The following is a 27,972-nucleotide window of genomic DNA, read 5'->3' as shown; positions in this document are numbered from 1 at the left end:
CTCTAATGAAATTATGCAATCAACAGTATGTCATCCTGCTTAAGGCGATTATCCATTTTATACTTAATACTTGGATGATGCAGAGAGAATCTTGGTCAAACAGTGGACTATTAGCTGTAGATGAAGAGAGGGTCTCGGTCTATAAATGTACGGACGTATTGCCTATATAACATCTGCACATTACATATATTAGATAATAGATAATGTGGTACTAGGTACTTACTTTATTTTCATAATAGATAATAACTGAAAATAAAAGTGCAATTAATGATATTTATTTGGAGGCTTCTTATGAAGGAAATTGGATCGGGGTTCATAGATTCACTAGTAGCACCTCTCTTGAAAGCGATGACACATAAATATAAGCATAGGCATATGTAATTGTTCTATAAAAAATAATCATAAAATAGGATATAGGTTGGGATTATTTTATGTAAGCAGAATGTCCACAATCCACTAGATCGACACACGCCAAATCTGACGGCTAATACTACACAAAAGGGGGTTGAAATCCTCATATACACCTCCAATATTAAGTAACCGGAGCATTGCATATAGCATGATGGCATATCGCTAAAAGCCATATCCAACAATAGTACTACCCTCAGGGCAATGAGACTAAAAAAATAGCAACTTCACATAGGTCAATGAAATTTTAATGATGTAGGCTTCCTAACCGTTACCACTTTCAGATGAAAGTACACTCAAGTCTAAGTTAGTAGCAAATGCCTCCACCCAAAAAGAAATTCATGATCCTTCTTTAGCTATCAATCACCTAGATGGGTAAGACCTAGAGGTTAGAGATCAACAAAAATGTCTTTGACTCATGAAAAAATGCTCCTTTCAGCATGACGACATATCTGGTGTTTCTGGCACGTCTGGTCTCAAAGTCCTTCACCAAAAACACTTCATACAATCACTTGGCATCCATTTGTAGCAGGATGGAGAAAGCATCAGCCACCCTGAAATTCTTTACTTGAAGCTGGTGCATTTGCTTTCTTCACATGCTTCATGCTAATTCTTTGCCTTTTCTCTGATCCCCATTCACATCTTCTTTCTTCCACTCCCTATTCTCAGTAGGTTATCGCCTCTTCTTTGAAACTTCAAATTTTTTTGAGTCAGGAAACTATGGCATGTGCCCTCGGCCATGGCATGTTCAATAGTACTAGGTTTTCACCTATTGGGGTGGGTTGCTCATGTTGCTTTTCAAAATCATTGACATTATCAATTTTGTGCAAATTTGGATTTCTGCAGTACACTCACCAGCATCATGGTAGAAGCTCGAGAGGCAAAAGTTGAAGTTTAAGATAAATGCTTCAACTGACATTTATGTAACTCTTAGTTTTATCATGAATCTTAGTTGTTCATTTCTGTGCTATTTTATTACATACATGCACTTTGCTTGCTTAATCCATGGAGTCAGATCGTTTTGCTCAGAAAATAATTTATTTTGTGGAATATGTCATTTTTACATTGGTTAATGAATTCACTAATCTTACTAGGTTGAGTTAGTTTTGGTAGGATTAGTCCATCTAAGTTGATGCAAAAAATATAGCACAACAGTATGTTCTATAGCACAACTGCAGCATCTTTAATTATATGTAAGAGTGTGTACTACAAACTGTATTATTCTGATGCAAAGTTATAGAGTGCGTACCCCCCCCCCCCCCCCCAACCACATAGACAACACACAGACCAAGAAAAAGAAGAACATGGGATTAAAAAACAGACTACTAGTTGACATGTCATGCAATCTAGAAGTATCTATTTATTCACACCAAAGCTTGATAATTTTGTTAGCAATATGCATAAATTTTAAACATTCTACCATGTTTTGAGGTATCTAACGACCAGGACATACACACACATCTTGTGCTATGGTTTTGTTCTGATTGAGAATGAAATTTGTTGTAACAACAAGGGTTTCTTAAAATTCCAAAATCAACGAGAAATACTTTTTGTGATAATATATTGCTAAAGATAAATATTGGAACGGTATAAGAAATATGTGCCAAATATACATGAGCATGTTCACGTTGTTTTTTTTGCTTATTATACCTAAAAATAGCATTGAAGGTTATCAAATGATGTATATCAATAGAACGCTTGGACCTTATGAGTTATGATGAAGTATAAAAGTTTGATATAAATAGGTGCGAGCCGCTAGGGATCAGACTAGTCCGAAGCCGTAGGATTAGAATCATCATAACCGTCTGATTAGTTTCCTTATTAATTGCTTGTTCCCTGTTAATTGCTCCCGTAAATCTAGCTACCTCCTAATCGTAACCTCACAGCCACAATTTGCTTCCTAAAACAGCTTCATCATATCCTTGATTTGCTTCCTAAAACTGCTTCGAATAATTTGCTTCCTAAAACTGCTTCAAATCCTAAAATTGCTTCCTGGAATGTCGTCAAATTCCTTTTTTGCGTACGATTAAATTTAGCAATTAATTAAGTTCTTTTTAAATATGTGTTTCTTCACTTATGGCAACATGATTTTTGTCTTTCGGAAGCAGTCTTCTTGATGCACAAAACTGTTCACATGGCCGAAAACTTTCTGTTCATTTTTTTTCACTTATGGCAACATGATTTTGTACCACGGAAGCATTCTTCTTGATACACAGAAGCATCATTTTCTAGTGTGATGAGAACAAACTGTTTGCATGGCAGGAAACTTTCTGTTCGATGAATACATTCGTTAGTGCTTTAGAAGCATCACTTTGTAGTGAGATGGAACATCTTAATAGCAAAAAAGCAGGTGTGGAAGCCCAACAAGAAATAAGAAGAATTGGAACAAATCCAGTCAAGTATGAATAAAAAACTACAAATCTCTTGTTTAATAAAAAAAGAAACATGACTACAGAGACACTATTTTCACTTTCACCCAGCCGACATTACAATGCCTGTTGAATGGTAAGCATTCCACACAATGCAAGATCCATGTTGCCAACATAGCATACATCGGCGGATGGCGATTTCCTCTTATTCACATCACACTCTACGTCAACGTAGCCTTGTTGGCATATTGCAGAAACAAAGCATGGTTGCAGTCACCTGTAGCACAATGTCTGCATGTTGAAAACTATTAAGAAACAAGGAGACACACAATTGCAATGGAAAATTTATCATGATAAGAAGAATATTAGTACATTGAAAGTTTACCAGAGGATGGTATGCTCGCAGTGGTTGAAGCGCACATGGTTCATGGAAAATGTATGGACAGTAAGGAACACACAATAACAATGGTGATGCAAAATTTCACAACCATTGGTGTACATGTGAAATAAAAGTGAAGCATAATTACATTGGTAGTGCTAGCAACACAAATTAATTAACCGTATATAGAAAGATAAATAACCTAAAACATGTCAGGTAAAGGAAGAATGTATATCACAATATGCAGCAAAATGGCTTTACAATAAAAGCTTATGTATGAAGCAATAGAAGTACGACCCGTTGGAAATAAAAATGTGAGGAAGAATGAAGCATTCTTGGTAATGGTTGAAGTTATGCTTGGTAATTGATGAGAAAAGTTAACAAACAATACAAACTCAACATAACTAATCTTCTTAGGAAGCATAGACCATTCAAAATATGCCTGTCAACAAACAAATTGAGCTGATTTTTGGTTGATGAGTAGAAGCAATTTTCTAGTCGAATGGAATTGATGCTTTCACAGCGTATATATATGAGTCGTCGTAGAAGCATTGAAAGTTGAAATCCAAAATTCGTTCTTGCCAACAAGATTTAGGTGCATCAATGCTTTCGACAACTAAAAATGCCATGCTAATAAAAGTAGAAGCATGAGTCTGTTGAAGCAAAAATGTGTAGACTGAAGAAACAAATATATGATGATTAGGAATAATCGATGTTATTTTTATTATGAGAATAGAAGCATGGATATTAGAAGCATCGATTTATTGCTATCACAACATAACTAATACCATGTGGAAGCATATGTTTCTCAGATTAGTGAACATAAATTATTGCCACCAACATTTGGATGCATAATCATGTGATGTGCAAAGAAATTGCATTATAATGCATCTAGTTTTCTCACACTAAACCGAGACATGACATATAATATAGATATAAATCAATTAGAACAAAATACAATCAATCAGTAGCACAACTGAATTAGGAAATTACTAGATCATATAATTTCATTACAAGGGTTTCAATTTTGAAACAGATCGGAATATAGATGCATGGTCACCTAGCCAGTTGAGGATGTGATACGTGGATCGTGCAGGGCTAAGAACATGGACGGACTTTCCATCGACCCCACCGTGGGAACCGTAGCAAGAGAGTGCTGCTTCCTTGGAGATGGATGTCGCATCATAGAGTAGAGAAGCCATGCAGTGCTTTGGATCAGGAGTGGGGGCAAGGGGGTGGGGGTGGGGGTGGGAGCAGAGGGGCACACTGGATCTGGGAGGTTCCGCGATTGGGGCGGAACGGAGCGCATGGGAGATAGGCAGCAGCTGCAATGACGGGGAGCAGAACGAAAGCGAGGGCCGGCCGGCGGGGTGTAGGAGAGTACGGCGAGTGGGCGCATCCATGGGGAGCAGAATGAGAGCTCGTTGCAAGAACTGCTTTTTTTTAATGGAACACCTGATTCCATTGGGCTAGCGAGATTAGGGGAGTTTTTTTGTGGAGAGAGAGAGAGAGAGAATTAGCTAGATTAGGGGAGTTGTGGCATTATGGTGCGTGAAAAACGATTTTTGGAAGGAGATTTTGAGGGATCTCTGGCCATGCGATCAAATAGTCATCAACGGCAATGGATCGGTCTGACAAATTGTGAGGATCAGAGGCGTGATATAAAGTATTTCCCATTTTTAACTCTCCACAGGGCCACGTTCAACCCTGATAGTCGTTCTGTCTTGTATGCCTTCTAATTAGGAAACCCGCCAAAGTTAAGTGATTGTTTGGATTGAGATTTGTTAGCGATGCTTGTATATGAAGTGTTGTTAGTGGTGTTAGTGCCGACCTATTCTTACGGCTAGTCCTTCTGTGAGTTAGTTGAGCATTGTATCTACATATACGTGTAACTCGTTGTATCAATGTAATTAGTGTTGCACAAACCCTCTCTCTCCTACCTTGCTCAGGTTCTGACAAGAGTATTAGCATCGGGTTTTAGGAAAAACAAGTTTTAAGCTGATTTTTTTGCTAAATCGGTATTACTACTTTTTCTCCACACAATCAGTTTAAGGAAAACTTTGTTTGGCTTAGGAAAGCGTGAAACCGGTTTATCTACTTCCTTGTTTGGAGACCGGTTGACCAAGGAAAAATGGTTTTCTTTCCTCTCCCGTGGGCTCGTGGCCTTCCAAAGCTGGTGGCCATTTTCCCCAAAATTTGGTCGGACGGCAGCTATCTCTGATTCGTTGCAACCGTTTGCCTGCTGCCACCACGAGCACTTCCTGGCGGCTCGTCGTCCCTCTGTGGAGTTATTCCTCCTCCATCCCCATTTGGTGTTAGCAGCCAGCTGTCGATGAACTACAAAAGATTGGTTTCCAGATTTGCTTCCTGCTGTTGTTTTACCAGAATCAGGTATATATAAGAGCGATGAAAAAAATGGCCGAAGGAGGTGGGTGCGGGAAGGCGAAGTTGGCACTACTGAGTTTGTTAAGGAAGGAGCAGAGAGCGAAAACCAGTTTTCTGTAATCGTGTTTTCAAAACGAGTAATAGTGGTTTTTTTAAACCTAGGAATAGTCGTTTTTGATAAAACATAGTTTGTTGGCTTTGTGGAAACAGATTTCTTCTTATCCACGTTTTTGTTGGAGGGCCCGAACATGGTTTTAGTTTGTTAGACTCTTAGACGGGTTTACGGAAAACCAGTTCGGCTAAACCAGTGTATCCAAACAAGGCCTAAATGTACTCGGTAATTTGGCTTTAATAGAAACTAATGCTACAATCATTTCTGTAAAAGTTGGAAATGTGTATATGCTCCACATACATGTATTAGGGAAAGAGTAGAGGCGGGGCGGAAGGCAAAATTTGTTCAAAGAAGCTGATGCAGACGTAGGTAATTTTTTTTTTTTTTGCATACTTAAAATGTACACGTATCAATGACTCGATTGTCGATTGTAATCAAACTTCAGATCAGAGAAAGAAACAGCAGGAAGTTGACAAATGGCGCGCACGTACCATACCCTTGCGAGTAGGCGCCACATACAAGGGTCCGAGCACACTTGTCCAAGGACGGCCAACATCATCCACAGCCCACAAGCGTCTGCATCCTCCTGTTTTGACCCGCCACACGGCATCCTCGCTCCCATCCAATCAACCCGTCCCAATTTCAAACCGAAGAGAAAATAATGGCCGCGCGTCACTGTCTCGTGCAGAGAGAGATCAACCGATCCTCGCAGATTTTCCTGGATACCAAAGAAGCCATCGAGCTGCCGTTCATCGGCTGATCTCTCGCAAGTCTGAACGCTGCATACGCCTCGCACCGGCCGGCACAGTGCGTGGTTGCGACGGTACGACGTGGTTATAGCGCTTTGTAGGGCTGGTGAAGCAGCTAGCTGCACCATCCATATTCCCTACGCAATCCAGGATATTATTCCTGGCGCCGATTTCATTTCCCATTGATCAGTGGTCATTATTCATCTCGTCAACTCAACGGCCGGTGTGTGTTTGTGTCTGTCTGTCCGTCTTTTCCCTCCAATCAAGAGCTAGAGCCATTTCAGGTCGTTTTCTATGACTACGTCGCCCCGCCGGCTTTTCCGTTGCATGGTTCTATATATGTAACCACCACTGGTGCCCACCCGTATTCTCCTCTCCAGTTCTATATCCCTTTGCGCCAGCTACTTTGATCTGCCTCTTCCTGCTCAGATAGGTACCATGTTGTTTCTGTTTAGAATTCAGCTAGTTCAGCTACTGGCAACTTGCTTATTTTTTGCCTTTCTTGCAGGGAATTTAACCTGTGCGAAGGAACATCGATCGATGGTGATGATGGGGCAGCTGGGGAGGCTGGTGGACGGGCTGAGGTCCAAGATGCGGGCCGGCAGCGGCGGGAAGAAGGGGACGGGGAAGAAGGCGGCGGCGGCGGCGGCCTACGAGCAGATGGGCAAGACGGAGAGCATGAGGGTGGAAATCAAGAGCCGGCAGGCGCAGAAGCTCATCGCCAAGAACCTCGTCGCCGCCGATTCCATAGGCCGCAGGAGCAGGAACAAGCGCTTCTTCCTCGCCTTCTAGCTGTCGGCGTTCTTCAAAAGGAAGAGCTATGTCCTGTTCTAACATGTGAGCTTTAGATAGTACGTACCGTTGCGTAGTGAATGTAAAGAAACCTCAAGAAAGCAACCGCATACAGCGGGAAGCTCTCTGTTACCACCTGTAACCACACATGCAGTACTATGATCTGTCTTACCCGTGAACTTGCCACTTAGCAATCTTGACATTAGAAGTGACGCCTTTCGTGATTAAATCATGAATTACAAACAGCTGAAAAATCTGTATTGCTATCTTTAGAGGTAATTCATATTGATGTGATGAAAGTGAAGGACCCACAACAATGACAGCACCCCGAGTAATCGACCTGTTTCCCAAGCAGAGTCTCGCGAAACCTTTCCTCTTTACCTTCCTTTTGGTTCGCACAACCAAAAAATTGATAAAAAAAGGGATTATTTCAACAATTATATACAAAAGTCCCAAAAATACTTATCGAAAAAAGAATGTATCTAGACTTATTTTAGTTCTAGATACATATATTTTTATCAAGTACAGGCTATATATAATTATAAGTTGTTTCGGTCGTACGAAATGACTTTATGGACTCTCTCAAAACTGGATTTCACCCTACTTTATATAAAGGAACAACCGAAAAATTACACGGCTTGCCGATACGAGATGATGAGGTAGCCCTCATACAACGCCGATCCCAGAATAACCGGAGCACACAGAGCACAAGCGACCACGGTACCGAAAGAGTACAAATGAAGACGGAGTACAACGACACGCTACGCCCTATAACACCTAAGCTCCATGACAACACCCTCAGGACGGAGAACGGTGTTAAGCATCACCGCTGCCGAGTCTAGGACAGACAAGGGTCTTCACCCGGAGCCCTGACACGAAAAGGAGCACCACGACAACGTCATTGGGAAGAGAGTGTCGTCACGAGTGGCATTGTCGTCAAGGACAAAGCTCGGAGCTTTTGCTCGGCAGCTCCCCCGTGCGACCACGAGGTTTCCAGGACGAGCGTGACGAGACCAGATCCCCAGGTGTGGATCGGGGCATCCCCACTGCCAAAGAAAAAGGCGATCCTGAGCCATCCATCGCTACACCACTCACCACCCACACAACCAAGAGGGGCAGCCACCACCACCACAATGGTGCCTGCTTGAGAATCAACCATGCGGACGCCATCAGGAGCTGCCGCCCTCCGTCCACATCACCATGCATCACAACAAAAGGAAGAGTAAAAGGTGTCTCCTTCACTCCTATTCCGGCATCCATCACGAAATCTAGGTTGACACCTCCATGGTAGGAGGCATCCACGCATGCGTCCTCAGCCAGTCCCGGTGGACCGAGCGAAATACAACCCCCGACCGCCATCGGCCGCTGGTACACACGCTGCCAGGACCGAGCACTGTCTGCATCCACAAACAACCAAGGCCGCAGCCGTCGGCTCGCGCTACCTGCGTCGATCGACCAAACACCAAATCCGGATCTCCACCGAGCCGCCATGAGGGCACACCCAACTGAGCCAGACCACACGACCCTCGTCCCCGCTCCGTGCCTGCCCGACCGCCACACCACTGCATGCCAGTCACCGCCGCCATGCCCTACGCCATGCACGGCGTCCTTGCTAGGCGTCTGCGCCCCGTCCCGCGATCCGCCATGAGAGGAGAAAGAGAGACCTCTGCCACCGCCGACGCCGACCAGGCTTTTCCCGATGGTGCCTCCTAGCGACAACGAGGTGGAGGGGCCGAGGGAGGGGGGCTAGGTGGGTGTCGACTAGGGTTCGCCCAACCTCTTGCAGGAGAGGCGCGGGACGAAGAAAGGGTTTCTCACTACTCCTTTTCCAATGACAAACTTAAAAGACAGATGAGATGAGCCTAGGAGGCACTACAACCAAATAACACATGAATAATTGTCTATTGACTTTTTTCATAAAGTTTTTAATAGTCGGCTATAGTTTGGTTATAGCTGTTTGAGCAGGGTGCTGTTAAATATCATTTATGTACAATTATACAATAAAGTTATGCTGGTTTGAAGGGTGCTATTTGACATAATCCGCTATTTAAAACTATGCTCTTTATGCACTGAGTGAACCAAATTGACTGCCACTTGCAGTCAGTGAACCAAATTGACTGGCAGCTGCAGTTCACTGTGGCCACAAAACTGAAGCGGATTAGTGCGGCTGATCGCCCGTCCTCATATTTGACTTTGCTCATATATCAGTCGTGTCTGATTTTTCTCTCATGTGGCTTATCTGTCGTCAGTCGCCACCGCCTCTCTTTGAAACAAGAAGCTTACGCAAGCCACCATTATATGCTCTATATAGTCTATTTACCCACCTAATCCACTAATTCTGTGGGCTTTTTTTTCAAGGGTACGCCAATGGCGTACCTTAGCATTATAGAAAAGAAAATAATATGTACAAGAGATTACAATTTCGCTAGTTAGGTGTCACTAATTCTGTGGGCTTACAGCCAAGATAATGAGCCATTATACAGTCATGAAAACATACGAGAGGATTTGACCGTTATTTTCATACACCGACCACAGCGACGCCACCGCAGTGTGACGCAACGTACGGTGCCGTACAGCCAGTAAACAATTCAAACTACGGATATGCTTTCCTCATCCTACGTCAGGTAAACATTATCAGTGCATGACGTGCGTGATCTTATTAAGCCAAGATTGTATATCATATCTTGCAGTATTTTTCAAAAGAATTTTCTTTTAAAAGGAAGGGTGAAAACCTCGCCTGTGCGTTGACGGATGCGCGAAACCTTATTAAAATATTTGGCTACATGTCTTCCTCTCCCCATCGAGCGGCGATGAGGAACACATGCGCCATGGCGTTCTTGATTAATTATGGATGCTAAATCAGACATTGCTTCCCTCAGAAGCAGACCCCGCTACCCTTAGGTAAGACGGGGCATCACAACAGATCCGCCATGTGCAAACTTGACTATGTTCCACATTGATTAATTAATAGCCTTCTTTTGTCAAACTGTAGTTAATTACATAATTCATAGCCTCGAATCTGGTTTCATTAACTGATCTACTCGTGTTTAACGAGGGCATCAAGTACTCCTAGGATTTATAGTTTGGTTGCAATTCCCCGTCAGTTTGCTTGAACTGTTGGCGGCATTTCTTTTCTCCATACACCTCCCAATTCCCAAATGAGAGTTCGGCTCTGTTAGGGCAACTTCAACCTGACGACGCAATCGGATGCAGCTTTTGTGCGCTTTTGCCCGTTTAGATTGGTTGAGTGGACGCGTGAGTCCGGTTTTGATTTGGTCCATTAGTACGCACAACTCGACCGACACATTAGTCCGTATGGTCTTCAAAAAACTACAAAATATTTAAATTTTGAACATGCAAATTAATAAAATGTTTAAATTGGCAGCCAAAATCCACTTCAAACATAATTAAACATTAATAAAAGAACTGCCTAGCGGCCCTAGCCCGCAGCCCTAGGCGTCGTCTTAGAGTCGGAGCGGGTGAGATCGAAGAACACCGGCGGCTTAGCCCATGGGAATGCCCGTTCGCAGGCCGCCGCAGCCTTCAGAGTCTGCTGCTTGATAACCCCAAAATATAGGTGATCAATTGTAGCCTTTTGATAAATATAAGAGTGTCGAACCCAGTGAGGACCTAAAGGTAGAATTAATATTCTTCGAGGTTCTTTCGACCATCGATACAACTCTGCACACACCAACGCTCGCTTTACCTAGAACAAGAAATAAAACTACTTTACTTCAATAAAAAGATAGCTTTGCAAGATAAAAGTTAGTTGTTTTAGTAGAGTTTTTGGAGAACAATGAGAAAAAGGTTTGTCCCTAGGTAATTAACAACTGACTGATAATCATTATTACAGTTTTATATAAGGGAGAGGCCTAAGCTAACATATTTTCGGTTCTTGGATCACATGTACTTATGGTTGAAACTCTAGCAAGTATACACAATTATTAAAGATCATCAAGTAAAACCCAACCATAGTATTAAGTGTGAAGTCCCCTTTAATCTCATAGGAACAACTCACTTACTCGGGCTTAGGTTTCTATCACTCCCGCAACCAATTATAAGTGACCCTGCAATAAAACCATTATAAGCGAATTATAAACATATTGCAACACACTACAACGGTAACCCCGCACGTTTGTGCGAAACAAAGGACAACATAGGACAGCACCAAAAAAATGCAACTCAAACCAATCATGATCACCAATCAACCCATGGAACGTAATAAACTGTGACTATATCAGTTCTCGTGATTTATTTTCATTTACAATATAGAGTTGTTGGAGGAAAATTTAAAGGAAGTTTTTTTTTAGAAAAAGTGTGTTTGCCATTAGTTTCAATAACTTATGAATATCAAATGTAATTCAGAAATCGACCATTGTGACATGGGTTAATTTCACCAATTAGTCAAAATCAAATGTAATTCAGGACTTGCTTATAACTCTTGGAGGGTGTGCGCCCCCTAGATAATTATGAATCACTTGAGAGCCTTCTTCATCTCCGTATTGAAGGATTCAAAGTTTTTGATGGCTCAAAGATTGTTTACTTTTGTCAAGATCCAACCCTTAATGAGGCTTCTTGGTGCAGGCCATGGTGAAATATATTGATTGCGCTTGGCCGACCACCTGATGGGTGAAGCAATAGGAGTCCTTGTGATCTTTGAACCATTTGATTTGAAGCATGCATCACCATGAAGTAGAATAACACCAACTATATGAGCCCGGGAAAAACATCGTGAAGCTCATTGTGTTGTATCCATTAAACTAAACTCCTTACTTTCATGCAAGTTTACATATTCCTCTACCATATTGTTTGTAATTTTCTTGTTAACTTTTTCTATGGAATTAAACGGTTCCAAATCTACGTGTCTTCTCAACAAAGGCGTCGAACATAGCCATCCCAAACCTCTGTAACTGTATTATTTTGTTGATTGCAACTACAAACAACTCCCAAAATTGCACCCCGAGGGATCAATCCCCAATAGAGATGTCATGTCAAAAGTTAACACTACAATCATTTCCAAATTTCCATTTGAAATAACACTTAGAGGCAGACAAAGCCCATGTTAAGCCCTTCCAAAACAGATAATATACACCAGGTTTAGACCCAAAAATGTCGGGTTTAGGGGTCCCATATTTAAAATCTATAAGTTTTTGCCAACTCTTATCCCCCAACAACATATCTATTCCCCCATGAAGGCAACAAATCCAAGCTAAAATCTCACAAATTAGGAACACCCGAACCACAAACTTTTTTCTCACCGCAAGGCCCCAATGGGCTACATGACATTTGTAAACATCTCCAAGGTTGCCAGTGAGCCATTTGACAAAAAATAGCATTCGCGACCCATTTAGGAAACTTGATAAGGGACATTAGAGAAGCAGGGATGCTATCCACACAAGTGCAAAGTAAAATCAACTTCCCTTTAAAATAAAGGTATTTTTCCGTCCAGCTAGATTTTTTTGATAATTTTCTCAATAATAGGCTCAATTCTCTCTCTCTCTCTCTACTTAGTTTATTATACTGCAATGGGGGTGAGATAAGCTGGAAAGCTACTTGCTCTCAAATTGTCTCTTTTTTTAGGGTACTCTCAAATTCTCTTTACTAGTTCCCACCACACACCAAACTTGGAATTGGGAGTAAAATCAACTTCCCATGCCTAATCCCCTACCAAACTCCCACATGTTAACTCCAATTCCATTTCCCCATTGTAGCCAAACACGTTATGAAAAAGGTGGTGGGGTGAGATGTGTTTTCAAGCTAAGAGAGAGATAATGCAGAGATGAAACATGTTTTGCTTGAAATATGGGAGGTTTCTGCTCTCTTGGATAAACGTAGAAAGACACTATCTCATTTTGTTAATATTCTTATAGAGGTTTGAGTTGGAAGCGGTATGTTCGATCTTTTGAGATATTTTTTGTATGATGCCACAAGCATTAAACAACGTGCAATATTACCTGCAAAAAAACACGCAAGAAAATCCTCTATAGCTATACACCAACATTTAACTCCTCTAGGAATGTGGATTTTAGCTAGTTTTGTTAAAAAAAGGTTGTTTACCACATTTCATGAACAATGAGAAGAATAAGAATCTCTTTTATAGGATATTCTAAACATTGAGCACTTACGATATAATGAAATCTTACTACTTATGCAAAATTCTGCTAATGAACCTTGAACACAACCACAATTTTATCTAGGAATTAATCCACCAACCTCCAAATGTTGATAGCCTGCTAGTGATTTTTTTATGTTACCAACCTCCAATTTAGTGGATCACCAAATGCTACCAGTAAACAACAATATCACATGGCGCAAGAATAGTCCGATCATGCAGACTTCCTAAACCCTTACGACATTCAGTTGAAAGTACACTCAAGTTTAAGTCAGTTAGCAAACCCTTCCATATGAACAAAATTGCATGATCCTTGGTTAGCTATCAACCGCCTAGATGGGCAAGACCTAGAGGTTAGAGATCACCAAAAATGATTGCTGAGTCATGAAAAAACCGTTCCTCTCGACATCCAGTGCTTCCAGCGTGTCTGATCTCAATATCCTTCACCGACAACACCTCATCCAATCGATTGGCATCCTTTTGTAACAAGACGGGTTCAGCATCAGCCCACCCCTGAAGCTCTTCACTCGACAACCGGTGCCTTTGCTTTCTTCACATGCTTCTTGCTAGTTCTTTGCATTTTTCGCTTATCCCCATTGGCATCTTCTTTCTTTTGCTCCGTGTTCTGAGTACGATGTGGCCTCTTCTTCAAAACTTCAGAATTGCTGAGTCGGGAACCATATACCATCTTCCGGACAAAGAAGCCCGCGACATCTCCATTGTCACGCTTCAGGAGTACTGATTTTTGGAGTCGCACACTGGAGTCCTGAATGTTTTAGCAAAAGTATATAGTACAAACGTTAATCGTATGCCGCTGCATGTGTCAGCAATTCAGACTGGTGCTATCCAGAAATTCAGTTGAATAAGCAAACTATGGTAAGGAACCAAACTATGATGTCACGCGTACCTTAGTCTCTTGGCCATCTAATTCATCAAAGGCTTTATATGTCTCATCTATGTCATTAAAAGAAATACACATAGAGTAAAACTCGCCTTGAATCCTTGAATCAATCTGTTGAAAAGGAAAGGGAATAAATGACTAATTTATGCATATAAGTTTATCAAACAAGCAACAAAAGCTCTGAGAAAACCTTCTCATCGATGCTGGGATTCCCAGAGAAAAATTTAAGCAGCACTTGACAAGGAAGGTAGACTGGAATTCTATGAGCAAGCAACTTCATCTGGTTAGGTTCAGGTACCTAAGAAATAAAAACAAATAAGTCATGTTGCAACTTGAATAACAACGGGAAGGACTAAGAACGTCCTTTCAACTCTTACACTATTCTCCGCAATTTCGATGGGATCATTAAATCCATGCTTGAGCTTTGCAGTAACTAGATTCATCGCAGCTTCTGCATCCTTCAAGCAGTTATGTGGTTCTCCGTCTTCCCGAACGGAATACCCACAAACAGACTACAGGCACAAAACATAAGTAAACAATTTAGCATTCATAGATACATACCATGGGTTTTCTATCTGAAAATCTAAGAGGACCGGCTTGCAGCACCAATAGGGAAAAAATAAACCAAAAAAAGAATGGAAGTATCTTGTAATTCTGAAATCAAACATTATTCTAGACAGTTTAGGGGGGCATGAGATCCCAAAGGAGTACTTTTATGTCATTATATTTGTCTTGCGTGCACAATGTTTCTCATTTAGCAGAAGCGAAAACACTGCTATATGGTGCCCCTGTGACCATACCTTGCAAAGGCTGTTCAAAGAAGCTGATGAAGTAGTAGGTAAATTCGCATACTTAAAGATGTATGCCGTATCAATGACTCGACTGTAATCAAACTTCAGAGCTGAAATCAGAGAGAGGAACAATAGGACCTTGAGTTAAATGTTATCTAAGAAAAAAACATGCCTAACAAACACAATAGAAGCACTGAATATAACTACTTCAAGAAGATCAGACATGATCCAGTCACACCTTACCATATAGATCTCTATATAAGCTATGGCCAACCAAAATCTTTCCTTTGGCCAATATTTTCTTCAATGATTTCTACAAAAGAAAGGGACACAAATATAACTCACAAGAAGGGGAAAAAATATGCAAGATGTTTGTACAGACAACATACCTGAATATCAACTCCCTCGCAAAAAAAACCTGAATATCAAGTAATGAGCATGTGACTCCTAAATCCTTCTTAGATACACCAGTGATGTATGTCCTGTAATCTGCAACAGGTTTGAGGGGATTTACAAGTGTATCCAACTTCACATGGGAAAAAATGAATGTTAGCGGGACTGGATAAACAAATCTAAATACACTTTATTTAGCAAAATAATATTTTACCTCCAGTTTTTTTTTTGAGTTTGTTGTCTACAACACATACTCGGACAACAGCTTCTGTACCATCGTGGCAAAGGACCATCTCACAGTCAATTGCCAACATGGCTCCAGCGTTCATAGTACTAGAAACTTTTCCTATCCGCATTACTTTCCACCCCTGCAAATAAGTAATGCCAATAATTTTTGGTAGTGGAGAAGTTGAAATATTCCTTAATTATCAGACATCATTTGGCTTGGTGCACGAGTTCGTCACCCCCCCCCCCCCCCCAATTGGCTTGGTGCCATGCCGGTGTAGGAGGCCATGTACCTCGAACATTGGCGGCAGCTCCGGCTGGCGGACGAGTGCGCAGATGCCGAGCAGCGCATGCAGAGGGAGCGGGAGGAAGAGGAGAAGCGCGCCCGCGTCGCTGCATTGTCTCCGCCGAAGGAGGCAGCCTTGACGGCCTATCAAGCTGCCTTCGGTTGGGCCAGGACAGTGTGTGGTTGCGACGGTACGCTTTCTAGGTCTGGGGAAGCAGCTGCACCATCCATATTCCCCACGGAATCCAAGATATTATTCCTCGCGCCTATTTCGTTTCCCATTCATCAGTGGTTATTATTCATCTCGTCAACTCAAAACCCAGCGTGTGTCTGTTTTGTTAGAATTAATTAATTATGTTTAATTAATAGGGAATCTACTTTTGCCTAAACACCGTGCGGTTGCATAGCAAGGGACGTGTCTCTCTTTCAAACCGTTGCATCCCTGTGATTAGCAACCGACCTAGGATATGACTGTTCGAACCATCGAGTCTGTTCGACGCATCTCTTCCAGCCATTTATAAATTGTACTCTTTCTACCAATCAAAACAAATTGATCTTTTCACTCAAAACACATTATCACGCACGCTCTGCCGAGAGCACCGAAAGGCCTCGCCGACGGTGAGATGCCTAACCTTGCTTTTTCTTCCTCAGCCTCATCCGCCAGGATGGCCGCCGTCGCCATTTCGCCGCCCGTCTCCATCATGGAGCAGGCGGGGCCGTCGACTTCACCGGGCCGTACACCGCCTCCGCCGTTTTGGACGCCGTGGCACTGGACAAGGCCACCATGCCGCTGGACGTGGCCTCCGCGCCCCTGGACACGGCTATCGCGCCGCTGCTCGCGGCAACCTTACCCCAATGGTGGACAGCCCCGCTCGCGCAAGAGACGGCATTCCCGAGCCCGCGCTCACGGCTCCCCTTCGGATTCCGCCTCCGCCTCCGGCGCCGGCTGATGGGCCATGGACGTCAAGATCAGTCTTGCTTCCCGTGGGATAGCGCGTGCAATCCAGGACCCAGAGACTCCTCTACCGGCCGGAACCACGCCGCTGACCGAACAGCAAAACTATGCAGCTTTATACATCATAAGGCATCATATTCACCCAGATCTAAAGTCTGAGTACTTAGAGAAGGAATCTCCCAGTACTCTGTTTCTAGCCCTCAAAACAAGATATGAACAGCAGAAGGCAGTTGTCTTGCCAGAAGCACTCCATGATTGGACTGACCTTCGTCTTCAGGATTTCAAGTCCATCGATGAGTACAACTACAAGGTTCATAAGATAAGTTCTAAATTGCCTTTTGCGGGAAGGAACCTACTAATGCGGAGAAGATAGAGAAAACTATAACTACTATGCTCCCTTCGGACGGGATCCTCCAGCAGCAATACCGTGCTCGCAACTATACTGTCTATTCTGAGCTTATTCATATGTTACTTCAGGCTGAAAAGCATGATGAGCTACTCGCTAAGAATGGCTCTCAACGCCCAGTTGGGGAACAACCTTTACCTGAAGTTCACATGAATGTCGCGAATAGACAGAAGTTTGATGGTGCCTTTAGGGGCAATCAATCAAATTTCCAGAACAAGCGAAAGCGCATTAGGAACAGGAGGTCTGGGAACTCAGACAAGGGAAAAGGCACTGCAAAGCCCAAGCATGATAAAGCTCATCTTTGCAACAAGTGTGGATGCTACAAGCACCCCACTGACAAGTGCAAGATCCCAAAGCATCTGGTTATGTTGTACCAGCAATCTCAGGGACGCAAAGCACCTCAAGGGAAGAGGTTCAAAGACAACTTCAACCTTCATTCAGATAGCGCCAATGGAGCCGGTAGTTCGCACGATGTTCCTTCTAGACCGAGCAACACCATTGTGTTCCATCAGCCAGAGGACCTTGCTGACACGGAGAACATGATGATTGAGTATACCTCAAATGACGTGTTTGGAGACTTCTACTAGTCCCACAATCTCCTTAGTGATCTATTTAGCTATGTCCATTTGTGATGTTGTAATAAGAACATAAGTATTGTTGTTATCTTTATATTGTATCAGCACATTTGATATAATAAGATTTTTATTGTACCAACATATTTGATATAAATAAGATTGTATTCTATGTATTTACATGAGATTTTCTTATTGAAAGTTCTTTGTCTTATATATAGTTCTCTACGGTGACAATCCGATGGAAGAGGAATTATGCCTTGTGGATAGTGCAACCACAAACTCCATACTGAGGGAGATGAAATATTTTCAAACTCTGAAAAAGATGAATGGAGATATTCTAACTATCGCTGGACGTGATACGGTAATCGTTGGCACTGGACGTGCCATATTTACCCTCCCAGGCGGTACACAAGTGACAAGTGAGGATGCTTTGTTGTATCCCGACTCATCACGTACGCTGATCAGTTATCGAGATATCCGTAAAAATGGCTTTCACATTGAAACCCATGAAGACAACAAAGAGGAGTATCTACTCTTCACCAAAGATCACGGATATGGCAAGCAGGTACATGAAAAAATTCCTTCTCTATCGTCTGGTTTGCACTATACGTACATCAAACCCGTAGAACATGTTGCATACAAAGTAATTTTTCAAAATGTTGACACATTTGAAACCTGGCATGATCGCCTAGGCCATCGCGGGATCAGGATGCTGAGAAAAATTACTAGCAATTCCATTGGTCATAATAAGCTTGAGTCAAAATTTTCTCAATCTTCAGACTTTGTGTGCACATCTTGTGCCACGGGAAAGCTAATTTTGAGGCCCTCCCACCTCAAAATACAAGTTGAACCACTTCAGTTTCCTAAACGTATTCAAGGAGACATTTGTGGTCCCATCCAACCATTATCTAGACCTTTCCGGTATTTCATGGTCTTAATTAATTGATGCATCTACACGATGGTCACACGTGTATCTTCTATCCACGCGAAACCATGCATTTGCCAAGATAATGAGGCAAGTAATTAAGTTACAAACCCATTATCCAGAAATTCAAATTAAGACAATTCGCATGGACAATGCTGCAAAATCATCTGCGCGTGCTTTCAGTGATTATTGCCTGGCCCTGGGGATTGAAGTTCAACACTCTGTTCCATACGTTCACACACAAATTTGGCTGAATCATTGATTAAGAGGATCAAACTCATTGCAAGACCTTTGTTAATGAATTGCAACTTGCCAACCTCTTATTGGGGTCATGCGGTCCTACACGCTGCTGACTTGATACATTGAGGCCTACTGCATATCATAGTACTTCCCCTCTGCAATTGGTACGTGGAAATCCTCCTAGCATTTCCCATCTGCGTAAGTTCGGATGTGCTACATACATCCCGATCTCACCACCACAGCGGACATCCATGGGCCCACATAGGAAACTGGGGATCTATGTGGGGTACAAATCGCCGTCGATTATTAAGTACCTGGAACCCCTTACTGGGGACTTGTTCACAGCCGTCACGCTGATTGTATTTTTAATGAGGAACACTTTCCGGCATTAGGGGAGACTTCAAGTACCAGAAAGAATGCCCGGAAATTGATTGGAATGCTCAAGCCATTTCGTCCTCTGATCCACATACACAAGAGACTGAACTCCAAGTTCGGAAAATCATTAATTTGCAACATCTTGCAAATAACCTGCCAGATTCATTTACTGATCTAAAAGGTGTTACAAAGTCCTTAAATCCGGCCAGAAATGTGCCCGAAAGGGTGGAGATGCCAATAAGAACCACTCAACTCCCTGTTCCTAAAAAGAGGGGGAGTAATACGGCTTCTGACCTGGAACAAGCTTCCAACAAGCAACAAAGGAAATCGAGGAGGAAAACCTCGGAGTCAGTAAATGCAAGTCAGCTCAATGTTGACAAACACCTTATGGGTAGTATACACCTAGTGGAAGGGCAACCACCACAACCTAGCTTCAGTTTGCACACGCTGGCTAGGCCATCGGAACACCTAGACTTACGCGTATTGGTAAATCATGAAGAGTCACTAGGGGTGCAGGAAATTTCCATCAACTATATCGATTCTGGAGAATCTTTTGATCGTAAGTCTACGACTGTCGACATTTATTTTGCTGAAAAAATTGCAGATATCCTTCTCATTGATCATGATCCAAAGACTATCGTTGACTGCCAAAAGCGCTCCGACTGGCCTAAATGGAAGGACGCAATACAAGCAGAAATTGCCTCGCTTAGCAAAAGAAAGGTATTCACTGAAGCAATACCAACACCTCCCAATGTTTTCCCTGTCGAATACAAATGGGTTTTTCTCCGGAAACGGAATGAGAACAATGAGGTGGTGAGATACAAATCAAGGCTCGTAGCACAAGGGTTCACGCAGAGATCCAACATTGAGTTCAACGAGACATATTCTCCTGTAATGAGTGGAACCACTTTCCGATACCTTATATCTTTGGCAGTGCAAAACCGTCTATCTATGTAGTTGATGGACGTCGTGATCGCATACCTTTACGGGTCACTAGATTCAGACATGTATATGAAGGTTCCTGACGGAATCTCTATGCCGAATACAAGCGCAAAACGCAACATGTATTGTGTAAAACCGAATAAGTCATTATATGGCTTAAGACAGTCGGGACGGATGTGGTACAACTGACTTAGTGAGTTCCTTCTTCATAAAGGTTACTCCAATAGTAGTGATTGCCCATGTGTCTTTATCAAAAAGTCCTCTACAGGATTTTGTATCATTTCAGTGTACGTCGATGACCTCAACATCATTGGCAACATACAAGAAATTGATGAAGCACGCAATCACCTAAAGATGGAATTTGAGATGAAGGATTTGGGTAAAACCAAATTTTGCTTAGGTATTCAACTTGAGCACCTTCCCTCAGGAATCATGGTACACCAAGCTGCCTGTATCCAGAAAATATTGGAGAAATTCAATATGGACAAATCCTACCCATCTAAAACTCCCATGGTGGTTCGCTCTCTAGACGTAGAGAAAGAGCCGTTCAGGCCAAGGGACGATGGAGAAGAAATATTGAGACCTGAGGTTCCATATCTCAGTGCCGTTGGAGCGCTCGCGTATCTTGCAAATTGCACGAGACCTGACCTTGCATTTGCAGTGAATCTACTTGCTAGACATAGCGCAGCTCCCACTAAACGTCACTGGTCTGGAGCCAAGAATATCTTTTGATATCTCCAAGACACAAAGGATCTTGGCCTATTTTTTCAGTTCCAGAGAAATCAGGACTCTAATATGATTGGATACGCAGATGCTGGCTATTTATCTGATCCCCATAATGGCAGATCACAGTCCGGCTTTGTGTTCCTACATGGTGGAACTGCCATATCATGGAAGTCTTCTAAACAGACTCTGGTGGCAACATTTACCAATCATTCTGAAATAATTTCATTATTTGAGGCATCACATGAATGTGTGTGGCTTCGCAGAATGATAAACCACATACAACAGTCATGTGAAATTGGTTCTATAGAATCACCTACCATTATCTACGAAGATAATGCGGCTTGTGTTGCACAGATGCAAACAGGATACATCAAGAGTAATATCACTAAGCATATTTCTCCTAAGTGGGTTTTCCCCCATGAACTTCAGAAAAGTGGGGAAATAAACATCTTGCAAGTTAAGTCATGTGAAAACCTTGCTGATTTATTTACCAAGTCTCTACCAAATACTACATTCCATAAATATGTTCATAGAATTGGTATGCGACGACTTCGGGACTTGCAAGTATCAGGGGGAGTTTCTCCCTGAACTATTCCTGTTTAAAAACATCATATTGCATTCTTTCTCTTTGTGAGTTTATGTTGCAGGTTCTCATCAAGGATCCTATTGAAGAATTTTTTAAGAAGGATCTTTTCGAGGTGATGATACTACAATGGACAATCTTGGGGATGATGATCATACCTAGACAAGCGTATGAATATTCTACATGGACAAGCGTAGATTAGGGAGAGTATTAGAATTAATTAATTATGTTAAATTAATAGGGAATCTACTTTTGCCTAAACACCGTGCGGTTGCATAGCAAGGGACGTGTCTCTCTTTCAAACCGTTGCATCCTGTAATTAGCAACCGACCTAGGATATGACTGTTCGAACCGTCGAGTCTATTCGACGCATCTCTTCCGGCCATATATAAACTGTACTCTTTCTATCAATCAAGTTGATCTTTTCACTCAAAACATGTTTGTCTGTTTGTCTGTCTTTCCCTCCAATCAAGAGCTAGAGCCATTTCAGGTCGTTTTCTATTGCTACGTCACCAACTCGCCGGCTTTTCCGTTGCATGGTTCTATTTAACCACCACGGGTACCCACCTGTATTCTCCTCCTCACTTCTGTATGCTTCGTGCTTTCATCTGCCTCTTCCTGCTCAGGTATCTAGCTTGCTCGTTTCTGGTATCCATGTCCAACATGAGTTTGTCGCGCCGTCGGCTGCCGGTGGAATTCAGCTAATTTGCTTATTTTTTGTACGTGTGTAGAGTTTTTCGTCCGGGGGAAGGGGGATCCATCCATGGTGATGATGGGGCATGCAGCTGGGGAAGCTGGTGGACGGGCTCAGGTCCAAGATGCGGGCCGGTGGCGGCGGGAAGAAGAAGGCGTCGGCGGTGGCATACCAGCAGATGGGCAAGACGGACAGCATGAGGGTGGAGATCAAGAGCCGGCAGGCCCAGAAGCTCATCGCCAAGAACCTCGTCGCCGCCGACTCCATGGGCCGCCGCAGGAGCAGGAACAAGCGCTTCTTCCTCGCCTTCTGATCACCAGAGCTAGCTGCCCGTCTTCTTCTTCTTCTTCACAAAGAAGAGATGCCCTGCCCTATGTCCTAACCGGTGAAGTTTAGTGCTAGCATATGCGTACGGTTGCATAGTGGATGTAAAGAAAGCAAACAGCAAAGCCCTCCGGCCGCTACCACCCGTAACCCCACATGCGAATGATGTAGCCGCCGCACACAGTTGGTGATATGTATCTATCTATCTCTATCTCACCCGTAAACTTGCTCTTCCATTTAGCTGTGAAAGAACTTCAACCTTTGCAAACTGGGATCAACGTACGTTTGTTCGGTTAAATTGTATTCCTTCTGTAAAGAAATATAAAATCGTTTTGATCACTTTTTATCGGTTTGTGCCATTCGCTCAGCAGTACATGTATTGTGTCCGTACGGACGTACAAGTACCAGATGTATATATACAAGTTGTGTTTAGTCGTGCGGAATGGCTTTACGTACGGTTTCATTGGGTAAGCTGTTCCTTTCCAAGGATAAACTTAATTAAGAAAACTGATGAGATGATCCCAAGAAGTACTGCGATGGAATAACACATGAATAATTGTCCATTGGCTTTTCACTCTTTACGCGTGCAGCCAGTGAACCAAAATGACTGCCACTTGCAGTTTACTGTAACCAATCCTGTTTTCCATCATCCATATTTGACTTTCCTCATGTCTGACTTTTTTCTCATTCGGCCTATCCATCACCCCCTCCCTTTGAAATAGAAGCAGCTTAGACAAGCCACCATTATATGCTCTATACCCCCTAAGGGCATCCCAACACGCATCGTCAAAACGCCCACAACCGACCGGACCAAGCGGTCCGGACGCATTTTGTTGCCATCCAACATGGTACCCAATTCGTCCGCAGGTTTTTTCGTAAATTGGACGCAAATCAGAGGGCTTTGCGGGCATCCGGACCACTGCCACATACGCGTTCGTCCCCAAGACCCAACCATAAAGATACCCCGCGTGAAGCGGCTGCCACGCATTCGGTCGGCGCCACATTCATGCCAGACCAGAGCAGACACGACCTCTCACTGGAGCCGACATTGCAATGGCGCGCCGACCGAGAAACCTGCTCTGACGCCTGAATTGACAACGCCCGCCGCTTGGCCTGGCCGGCACCTGCTATTTAAATGTGCCCTCCCCGCCCGACACAACCAACACCGCACCACATCCACCATGGCCACTAGCTCTAGAGCGATGTGGGAGAGTCTCTCGATGGAGCAAAAGCAGGAGTCGGTCGGCATTGCAATGCGTGATGGACTGAGGCTAGCTTGCTGGTGAGCTCACTGAAACTCATCGACAAGGGCCGGACAATGGAGGAGGCTCCCGGCAACGAGCCGACTCTCGCACAGACGAACTTCGATGCCGTCATGGTGGAAGAGCAGCGTCACCGTCTATGTTGGTGTTCCGGCAGGCGTAGGAGGACCAAAGCTACAATCTTCAGCTCCGCGACGAGCACCTCCTCACGGAGGGCCAAATCTCCGGCGAGCGACGATGACTTCGCGACCTTGGTCGTGGTGGAGTTGGGGTTCCTGGCTGGGTAGCTGGCGATGTACCATCCATGCGCAACGCCTACGAGATCCGCCACCATAGATGGCGGTTGGGCATCCTGCTGGCGGAGAGAGACACCTTGTTCACAAGGTGACGTGGAGGTAGACGTAGAGGAGGCGCAGGCGACCACAGACAGTGCCAGCTCAATGTCGCCTGCACCGCCACCGCGGTTCACGCCCCGCCGCCACAATCACGAGGTCGGCCCGCCCACAGCTGGCGTCGTCGGCACGATGGACTCCGAGAGTAGAACATGGGACGCTGCCATGGCTTGGGTCCCAGGAGGGCCAAGCCCCACATCTTATTCTTCCCCTCCTGCAGCTTCACTTCCTAGGGCTCACGACCGATGAGCTTGTCAGACATGGGAAGGCAGGACGTGGGACACGGACTTCGCCACAACCCGCAATCTTTTAGGTTGGGTTAACAAAAGTCTCGCCCGCTTCTGTTTAGTTGAAATACATCGAAAATGTAATGAATATGATCCGGTGTAAATAAAAATCATCTGGTTTGCATGAAAATCATATGTTCAAATTTGTTTTGAAATGTATGCAGGCAAGATTGGATGGCTGGCTTCCGTATTACTGTTTGCGGACGAATACCGTGTCCATTTTAAGGGTCCGCTGATTATGTGGTCTTAGAGCCAAAGAGTGCCATTATTTTTAGACAATGAGCCATTGGGCAGTTATTTATGTAACGATGCTCCCCGGAAAAAAAAAATGTAACGATGCGTGAAGATCTGGCCGCTATTTTCGTACACCAACCACGGCGACGCCACCGCTGTGTGACGCATCGTACTGGGCCGTACACAGCCAGTAAACAAATATAATTTCAAACCACGCATATGCTTTCCTCATCCTACGTGCACGCTCTGATTAAGCGTATATCATCATGCCGTTTTTTGCAGAAGAACTAGGACAATGCTCGTGCGTTGCAACGGGATATAAATATTATAGTACGTTAATTAGCTCGTGATTTACCTATCCATATAAATGCGAGTGTGTAAATAATTTTTTATCAATTCCTTCTCGTATTTCCCTTTTAATTAGTTTGATAAGAAGTTTGGAGTAAAATTTTGATAAGTAAATAAGGGGGAATTGTTTTAGAAGGTAAGTTAAGGTTATTGATTATCATGCGGGGAAGCTACAGACAAAAGGCGTGATGGGACAAAAAAAAACACAAGGACAAAAAAATTGGTGAAGGGACGTGCTGGGACGGGGGAGAACCGGCTGCCAAAGCATTCTTCTGGCAAGAAATGAACACTACTCTCTTTTTAAGTAGTAGAGATATATAGGTAACTGCCCTCACATTGCAACGCGTGAACCTTATGTATGGGTGGATGCTATATTCACGCTATCCTATCAAGAATGAACACAACCAAATATTCAGTGGGATTAACTTTACTTTTGTTAAGTATCAGGCAATGCATGTATTTTTTTTCAAATATAAAGATATATAGTTGGTATATGGTTGAATGCCTCATGCTATATGTCAGGAGAGCCTATCTCAAATTCCTTTCCGCCAATAAAAACAATATAATATGTTGAATATGTATCACAAAATCACTACAAGTCCACGCATTAGGAGCAACCTCTTGCAATATTTGCCTGGCTATTTTCAAGGCCAGCCTATAATCTGGCATGTCACCTTGTTTTTTAATGGAATTCCAGAAAGTCTTCTCCACTACCTAATAAAACATGACAGAAAATAATAAAACTATGCCACAAAGAATGGTCTCAAATTTAGGAATTCCTTCCTCGAAATTCAATCATTTACCCTGCAAGATGTGAGGAAGGAGGATAGGGGAACTACGATGGAGAGGTGTAGAAGGAGGCCGAGAGGACGCGCCGACGGAGGCCGGCTATGAGGTGAAATAAACTACAATCCATGGGAGCCTGTGTTAGAATTAAACTTGCTTGATGGTCACAAAATACATGTTATATAGGTAATGCCAAGGGGGCTTCTCTTGGATCCCAGAATCTTCACGTAGTGTATTGTGTCACTGTGTGCATATATCTCTCGAAGCACCACAAAATGGAAAAATAGCATCTCCGTCAGCTTAACTTTGTCGCGCACGGCCCGGGCATCCACCACCTCTTCTCGCCGCAGTGGCTCGCCGGACGTCAGGGCGCCAAGTCGTCGGAACTATTCTCATGCCTCTTGTCTTGAAGTACCGGAAGGCGGTGTTCTAAAAGCTTTCTAGCATCTCCTGCACGCACAACATCAAATTAAGCCACGTGAAGGCCGATCCTTTCATAGACTCCATCTCTTAGAAGGCACGCCTATAGCTAATCTCATGCATGCAACGTTTGTTGTTTTTCTGTTTAGAATAATGTGTGCATGGTCGTGATGTGACCCATGCATGCACGTACGTAATCGCATGTTGGAGCTGCTCCCAGCACGCATCTCTCCTTTCCTTTCTTTTCTCCAGGTTGTTGGTATGAGCTGTGAGAAGCAGTCGCCGGGAGGGGTCGTCGAGCTTCTCAATCGAGGTCGGGGAGGTTGACGTAGATGTCGGATCTCGGCCTGGTCGGCTGGTCGCCGTCACCTGACAGAATCAGAATGCACATAATACGTTGTGGTTGCTTTGCCGGTGACATGTACACTGCAAGTTTTCAGACCATGGTACTAATGTTTCGATTTCTCACCTCTCGTGTTGAGAGCCGCCGGGCATGCAGGATGTCCTTGTATTGGAAGAACTCGACAATGTAGTCATAGACCCAGTCACCCAGAGCAGGCAGTCCATCTCGGCTCTCGCCTCCTTCTCCACCGACAGATGTTCCAGCCTGTGGCAGCTCAAGAAAACGATGTGGTTGCCTGCAAGCAGAGGAAGCAGTGGATATTATCAGCGTCCTCTGTTGTCTGTTCTATTGGTAATTAACCTCTTCCACACAAGGACAGACCGGCATGTTTAATTACTTACCTATGGCAGCGGCGCTGGAGACACCCTTGCCGCCACCAGACCAGACATGTCCTTCCCGAGCACAAGCTTCCAGAACCTCGGTGGCGTCCCCCCCTGCGTCATGCTGGAACTGCTCGCTCGGCGAGCCGGCCACCATACCACGCGGCTACAGGGTCCCTTCGCCTGTCGCCTCGCACACCGACGACAGCTGCTCTCCTCTCTGCTCTCGCTCATCTCTCTCTTAGCATCTTCCACGACGGCACAAGAAAAGACGGGGAACGAGCGGGCCGGTATATCGGATAGGGCAGGTTTGGAAGGAACAAAAACAGGAAACCACGTGAGTCACGGGAGCAATTAATTACGAGATTTTTTAGAAAGAAAATTAATTACGGGATTAATTTAGGGAATCAGATGGAACCAACCCGATAGGAAAGAAAATCGATGAAGGGAGGAAAGAAAATTAGCGGAGGGGTGTGAGGTCGTACGAGAGGATGGACGAAGGGTGGGGGACGTAAGAGGGGAGACGGAACCTTACGTTTCTTTTAGGTAGTAGAGATAGAGATTGTAATTCCTTGTATTTGATTTGAGAGAAAGAGGGGGAAAACCCGTTGAATTTGGCCGCATGCATTTTGTCTCTTCATCGAGAGACGACGAGACACGGCAAAATTTCGTGTTTTGACCCTTTTGTGATATAAATTCGGGACCTGACCCCTGTTTAAAAGTTTTTCGAGATCTAACCCTTTTGCTACCGCCAGGCCTTTAGGCGGTAGGGTTACACAGTCTACCGCCGCAGGTTCTGGGGGTAGGTGTGGCTGACGACCGTTAAGCCGTTAACGGCTGCTTACGGACCTACCGCCATAGGCCACGGCGGTA

The 27,972-nt window shown here is 43.8% G+C and overlaps 3 protein-coding genes across 3 annotated transcripts; 2 read left to right on the top strand and 1 right to left on the bottom strand.

Annotated features, from left to right (window-relative positions):
• Positions 1 to 6,457: 6,457 nt before the first annotated feature.
• LOC109736361 (uncharacterized) lies at positions 6,458 to 7,373 on the top strand. Its single transcript, XM_020295588.4, has 2 exons — positions 6,458 to 6,835; positions 6,911 to 7,373. Exon 2 carries the CDS (start codon positions 6,943 to 6,945, stop codon positions 7,192 to 7,194), a length of 252 nt encoding a protein of 83 aa, XP_020151177.1. The 5' UTR covers positions 6,458 to 6,835; positions 6,911 to 6,942; the 3' UTR covers positions 7,195 to 7,373.
• Positions 7,374 to 13,507: 6,134 nt separating this feature from the next.
• Positions 13,508 to 16,342, bottom strand: LOC109736362 (small RNA degrading nuclease 1-like). The gene is made up of 10 exons (XM_073509655.1): positions 16,335 to 16,342; positions 15,910 to 16,120; positions 15,606 to 15,759; positions 15,417 to 15,487; positions 15,242 to 15,311; positions 15,008 to 15,108; positions 14,585 to 14,719; positions 14,398 to 14,505; positions 14,214 to 14,318; positions 13,508 to 14,072 (listed from the first exon to the last, which is right to left on the bottom strand). Exons 1-10 carry the CDS (start codon positions 16,340 to 16,342, stop codon positions 13,830 to 13,832), a joined length of 1,206 nt encoding a protein of 401 aa, XP_073365756.1. The 3' UTR covers positions 13,508 to 13,829.
• Positions 16,343 to 22,364: 6,022 nt separating this feature from the next.
• LOC109736360 (uncharacterized) lies at positions 22,365 to 22,927 on the top strand. The gene is given in 2 exon segments (XM_073509654.1): positions 22,365 to 22,410; positions 22,412 to 22,927. Coding segments are annotated over 2 exon segments (243 nt in total). The 5' UTR covers positions 22,365 to 22,392; the 3' UTR covers positions 22,637 to 22,927.
• Positions 22,928 to 27,972: the final 5,045 nt, after the last annotated feature.

The sequence above is a fragment of the Aegilops tauschii genome, chromosome 2 (assembly GCF_002575655.3).
Source record: "Aegilops tauschii subsp. strangulata cultivar AL8/78 chromosome 2, Aet v6.0, whole genome shotgun sequence".
Classification (NCBI taxonomy): domain Eukaryota; kingdom Viridiplantae; phylum Streptophyta; class Magnoliopsida; order Poales; family Poaceae; genus Aegilops; species Aegilops tauschii.
Note: the sequence above shows the minus strand (reverse complement) of the source record. Positions and strands in the feature narration are given on the sequence as shown.